General features: G+C 39.9%; 1 protein-coding gene across 1 annotated transcript; it reads left to right on the plus strand.

Annotated features, from left to right (window-relative positions):
- Positions 1-920: 920 nt before the first annotated feature.
- On the plus strand, positions 921-3,597 carry LOC140145761 (uncharacterized). The gene is made up of 2 exons (XM_072167438.1): positions 921-947; positions 2,881-3,597. Exons 1-2 carry the CDS (start codon positions 921-923, stop codon positions 3,595-3,597), a joined length of 744 nt encoding a protein of 247 aa, XP_072023539.1.
- The last annotated feature ends 2,809 nt before the right edge of the window (positions 3,598-6,406 follow it).

The following is a 6,406-nucleotide window of genomic DNA, read 5'->3' on the forward strand; positions in this document are numbered from 1 at the left end:
ATCAATCCCGGGTATTCATTTCAGGGTCTCTGCTGTATAATGTAATTATTAACCGAGCGATGTCGGTGTGGACTGTACCTTGTACATTCCACAATTGACCTTCATAGCCAGGATGAACTCTCCGAGTCTCGTACGGGTTACAACGAGATAATTAGCAGTACGTTCTTTGTCCAGTGATATTTCAAACTCAAATCTCCTAATCGATTGAGATTGACTTGACTGCTTAAATCGTATTTTGTATACATTTTGACTTTCAGCGATAAAACCCCCCTTGAGTGCTTCACTATAACAGCATGTGTCGGTAAGATTTCAGTATCATAATTTCGAATAATCATGTTAAACTCATCGTAAAAATGTAACATTATTAACTAATTTGAACCCTTAAAAGTGCCACTTGGTAAAGTAGCAATTTGATTAAGTCTGTCTAACGAGTTTGAAGCTTGAGAGTACACAATTGAATACTTTTTGGAATTTGGAATGTGCATGCCTTCTCATACATTACCTTCAAATTTTTTTTATCCCCCCTTAATAATGACTGATTTTTTTTTGATCCCCCTTTTTAGTACCCAAATTTTTTTTGATCCTCTACCATATTTTCCAACCCCCACCAAGTATTTATGAATACTCCCTAAGATTGTAATATATAGATATGTAAACATTTTTTATTGATTTAGATAGGCAGGGGTGTATATATATTTTTAGAATCTGCCAGGTTAAAATTGCTCACGCTTGAGGGCTTAAAGAAATTCAAGACGGCGTCCAAAATGGCCCCCATTTTATATTATTGGCTATAACTTAATTCCTTCAAATTTAACCTTTAATGATAATTTTGGTGTCTTTAGTCATAGGGTTTTTGGGTCAAGTCATCCAAATAAACCATTTTCAAGGTCAGGTAGGGATTACGTAATGGCAAATCCAAGATGGCTGCCAATATAGCTGCCATATTGGTAACATAACCTACTTTATATTTAACCTAATATGGTAATGAGTATGTATACATAGGTTTTGGTACAGAAAGAAACCAACATTTGGTGTGACTATTGAAATTGAAAACCTTGGATTTTGCCCATAATGGGGATACGCCATCACCGCCAAATGGCAGATGTGTGTATATGTACCCCAGATCTAGTCAATTGGAGTTGATTTGAAGGAATCAGGACAAGTAAAAGATATCACGGCTGACCTGCCTGTGGAAGGGATCCGTCGCTTCAAACCCTACCATGCAGCTGGAATCAGCACTATTCAACCTAACTGGAGTTCATTTGAAAGAATCAGAACAAGTAAAAAGATATCACGGCCAGCTGACCTGCCTGCGGACGGGATCCGGCGCCTCTAACCCTACCATGCAGCTGGAATCAGCATTAAACCTAACTGGAGTTGATTTGAAGGCTAGCTGAACTGCCTGCTTTGGCCGAGGATACTAAAGACTAGGAACAGTTGGTGAGAATAGAAGTAGAAGTATTTAACTCCAACGGGTCAAGTTATTGCCCCTTCTTGGCCTCTTAGTCTCTTTGGATAGAGTCCATTGGGCCGGGCGTGTATACTAGAACCCTTTGAAGGTCTTCAACATATTTGCACATATTTTTCTGCAGTTATCGTTAGCTCAAGCCTGGTATCGTCTGCAGGTATCGTCAGATCTTTTCACTGGGTGAGTAGATGCTTATGTCTGGTCTCCTTGACTTGGGTACTATTTTTGGCGGGAATATTATCGGGTCTTTGTCCTTTGTCCATACAATACCACTTTCCAATCCTCACACTTCTGGAGTCTGTCTTGAGTCATTAATATATCGTGTTCCAAGATTCTGTCTTGAACGCTCTGCTAGTGCGGATTTGTTTGTCATCCCATATTCCAGAAGGTTAAAGACAACATGGAAGAGCACTACTGATAGAGGGTAACCTGGGAATAATCCTATCTGGAACATAAACCAGTCATGATTGAACAAATTCATCAGGATCGGTATAGTAAACTGGTTAACAAAGTTCTTTGTATCTGATCCAGAATGTTCACTTACTTGTGTACGTTTCAACAACACCTGTTGTCTTTATCAACACTTGATGGGTAGTGACTGCTATTGGCAACCGACGCTAGAAGTAGTTCCAGCGTTGATCTTGGAGTTGCCAGTCTGTTTTCCTTCAAGGGATTTTCTTGATCCCTGAGTCAGGAACTCATCAAAAATGTGAGAGAGGTGTTGTTGAAACGTACACAAGTAAGTGAACATTCTGGATCAGATACAAAGAACTTTGTTAACCAGTTTACTATACCGATTCTGATGAATCTGTTCAATCATGTTCGACAATCGTATGGACAAAGCACGGTGAAACAACTACGTGACTTGGAAAATTGTGAGAAAAAGGTACAGAGACATAGAAACCATCTAGTCTATATCCTCCGCTGCCGTGACCAAAAGCTTACCCCGCCCAGTTTGAAACTACGTTGTCCGCTAAATACCAACAAAGCCAAGGAGATAATTAAACGCGCGGAAAAAGGTCTTATCAGAGAGAGAATTCGTGTGGTAAATTATAAAATCAAGAACTTAAAAGCCAAGAAAGATCAGTTGAAAGATGTAAACATTCCCGCGAAATCTGAGTTGGGACAAAGAATTAAGCGTCACTTGACGACCGTCGGCGAGACTACTTTCCAGGATACTAAACGACGTCATCTACAGAAGTTAGAGATTCTGAGTGAGAAAACCGCCGCGAGAAACAAAAAGTCCCAGGCTTCAAACATCGATCTATCGGGCGCCCAACTCAAAAAATGGGTCATCAATCTCTCGAAATACAAATTAAATCCTGCACAAACCAGCGTTTTGTCAAAAGGTCTAAATTTGCGCGGAGGAATTCGTGTTAGCAACCGAATTGGCGTGCACCCACCTACCGCAGGCCGATAGAATCCAACTTCGTGGTAAAATAGCAAGCACGCTGAAATCATCGAAAGTACCGGAACAAAACATCACCAAAGACGAAAGGAAAGCTATTAAAGACTTGAAGAAAGTGGAGGATATCATAATATTACCTGCAGATAAAGGCAAATCAACCGTTGTATTGGACAAAGCTGAATATGAAGAGAAAGTTACTACCATGCTTGGAGACAAGAAGACGTACGAGGAACTACCGGCTGATCCGACACAGAGGTACAAATGGAAATTAGTTACCAAGTTGACAGGTCTCAAGAAGGAAGGTAAGATCACCGAATTGAAGTATAAACAGCTCTATCGAACGGCAGAAAATGTACCCAGATTATATTGTACGCCAAAAATCCATAAGCTTAACACCCCATTGCGTCCAATCGTAGACTATACATCAACCATCGGCATGATCGGGTATAGCACATCGAGATGGCTCGCTGATATTTTAGGTGCATTGGTTGGTAACACTCAACATCATGTCAAGAATTCCAAACAATTGTCTGAAGATCTAGCTAAAGTGGTCATAGATGAAGAAGACATTCTCAACTCGCATGACGTAGTTAGTTTGTTCACCAACACCCCTATCGTCCAAGTATTAGACATTGTTCAACGCAGACTTGAGAATGAAAACATATTGCGTGTTTACAACAGAGAGACAGGGTTTAAGCTAGGATGTGGTAGAACTTCTTGAGTTCATACTAACTACCACATATTTTACCTTTAGAGGTAAGATTTACCGCCAGCTTTTTGGTACTGAGATGGGCAGCCCTTTATCCCCGATTGCAGCCATATATTCATGGAGGCTCTGGAACAGCAGGCAAATGCCACGGCACCCCTAGACTGTAGACCTAAGCTATGGTTGCGTTATGTGGATGACGTGTTGGAAGTCATAAACAAAGACAGTGTCCAGCGTCTTACCGAACATATCAACCAAGTGTACAAGTCGGGTTCAATAAAATTCACCTTTGAGCAAGAATCTCAAGGCAGCCTTCCATTTCTGGATACGTTGATTGTGAAAAAAGAAGACGGCACCGTAAAGTTACTGGTCTACCGCAAGCCAACACATACAGACCAGTACCTCAACTATCAGTCTCATCACCCTCTGCATCAAAAGCTTGGAGTGATACGCACTTTGTATAACAGGAAAGACAGTGTTGTGACAGAAGAGGAGGATAAAGTGGAAGAACAGAAGAAAGTGCAAGAAGCCCTCAGAACATGCGGCTATCCTGACTGGACCTTTAAAAAGGTCAAAGACCAGATACAAAGCGTCAAGCCCAAGAAAGTGAGCAAAAAGACTGATGATAAAACCAGGAGTAAAGGCATGGTTGTGCTTCCTTATGTAAAGGGTGTCACAGAAAGAGTATCTAGAGCTATGAAAAATTACAACATTTCTACTGCGATGAAACCGCACAACACTCTCAGAAAACAACTGGTACACCCGAAAGACAAACGCGATCCAAATAACACCACTGATGCAGTATATAAGATTCCCTGTATGAACTGCGAATTGTCCTACATAGGGAAACTGGCAGAAAGTTTGGCACGAGACTTGAAGAACATAAAAGCGAGGCGGAGAAAGTGAGTAAAACGGTAACCACCAGAGCAGGGAGAAAGGAATCGTTAACAACTACACATAAGTCAGCCATTACTGATCATGTCGTCGACAAGAATCACGTCATAGGATGGGGGGAAGCTGAGGTCATCGGCACAGAGCAAAATAGATACACTCACTGGATAAAGGAGGCTATAGAAATCAGAAAGCGAAGGGGCACCACCATGAACAGAGATGAAGGACAGTACCAACTCTCTCACATTTTTGATGAGTTCCTAACTCAGGGATCAAGAAAATCCCTTGAAGGAAAAAAGACTGGCAACTCCAAGATCAACGCTGGAACTACTTCTAGCGTCGGTTGCCAATAGCAGTCACTACCCATCAAGTGTTGATAAAGACAACAGGTGTTGTTGAAACGTACACAAGTAAGTGAACATTCTGGATCAGATACAAAGAACTTTGTTAACCAACATAAACCAGTCAGTTGTCCAATTCTCCGTATGTACTCGTACAAACATAATAGTTATGGATCAATTTACGGATGTCAGATGGAACGTGATACCTTGAAGAGCAAACTGGATCTAGCCAGGCCACGACAATTTGTCTAGCATATTGCTTGGCATTTTCAATGTTTTCAATGGGTTGGTCTATGTATCCCTTCTGCACCATAAAACTGAACGGGCGATTGGCAACCACTTGGAAAACCCTTTTCCCACTGACATTAGTTAACGTAATGTTTCTAAACAATTCTGGTTTAGATTTGTCTTTCTCTTTTATTATAAGGAAAGCGTCTCCTACTCTCCACGACAGAAGCACTTTTTTCTTCCTGTTGATTCCCTTCAGGATAATCTGGATTATTGCTAGGACTACTCTGCATTTCTTGTATTCCAGATATGGATTAGTATTCATACCTGGAGCAGATTTGTTCCTCTCAGATTTGTTCCTCTTCTTCAATTTAACTTCCTCCAACTCTGTCAGGGATGGCAGTTTTGCTAAAAAATGGCGCCTTGGGGCCTTTGCTTTTGGGATGCCTCTCAAGGGGTTGTTCCAACATTGGTGTTTATTGTCATGATAGGTGTTACGAAAGTATGTATCCTCAACTTCCTACATTCTGGTGTACCTTGTTTACCTTTGGTGTCCAATAGTTTTTAGTATACAGGTAGGGGTTATCCTCCTGTGTAGATATTAGGTATGAAATCCAAAATATGAAAGCAATTCTAGTCTGGTGCTGAAATGGCAGCCATCTTGGATTTCATATGATGTAATTCAGACCGACCATGACAAAAGTCGCAGTGGATTATATGACTACCGATACCAAAGATGACATATCAAAATGACCACCATAAGTTAAGGGAAGAAGTGCAGCAAAAACAACCATTTATGGCCATATTTCATTGTCATTCCAGGTAAATTTGAAGTGGAGCATCTTGCGCGATCAAATGTATTATTAATGTATTTTATTGTTTTTCAAGCAGTGATATTTATTATGTATTTTATTGTTTTTCAAGTGGTGATATATAACATTTCTACAGTCAAAAAATCTGTATCTCAAAAAGCAAATAAGCTTTTATCATGTTATCTTCACAACAAATTGTAATAAATCAAGTGCCTTCTTCTTTTACCTGCTGTATGTAATAAATTGCCATCTAATTTGTATAAAAAATTTAAAAGGTGTTTCTAGGAATTTATTCTCGTTTTTGCATTTTTGCGCCTTCAAAAGAGTAACGGGAGGCCATTTTACGTCACATTTTTAGGTCAACAATTTTTGTTGGCGTTATCAGGTTTTGGACTTAGCATTTTATAAAAATTCTACTTCCGCACTTTTTTTGCTGCTTTTTAACTTTCAATAAAAAAAAAAAAAATCTCTAGCATCAACGGTTGTGTTTCGTAACTATTTTGAAACCCGAGATGACCGCCAATTAAATATGCAAATGAGATTTTTTTTGAG

The sequence above is a fragment of the Amphiura filiformis genome, unplaced genomic scaffold (genome assembly GCF_039555335.1).
Source record: "Amphiura filiformis unplaced genomic scaffold, Afil_fr2py scaffold_597, whole genome shotgun sequence".
Taxonomy (NCBI): domain Eukaryota; kingdom Metazoa; phylum Echinodermata; class Ophiuroidea; order Amphilepidida; family Amphiuridae; genus Amphiura; species Amphiura filiformis.

Bases quoted from the DNA above. Each gene is read 5' to 3' on its own strand.
- LOC140145761 (XM_072167438.1), top strand. From the start codon at position 921: ATGGCTGCCAATATAGCTGCCATATTG. The intron at 948-2,880 runs GTAACATAACCT...CACCTACCGCAG, and splicing joins CCAATATAGCTGCCATATTG to GCCGATAGAATCCAACTTCG.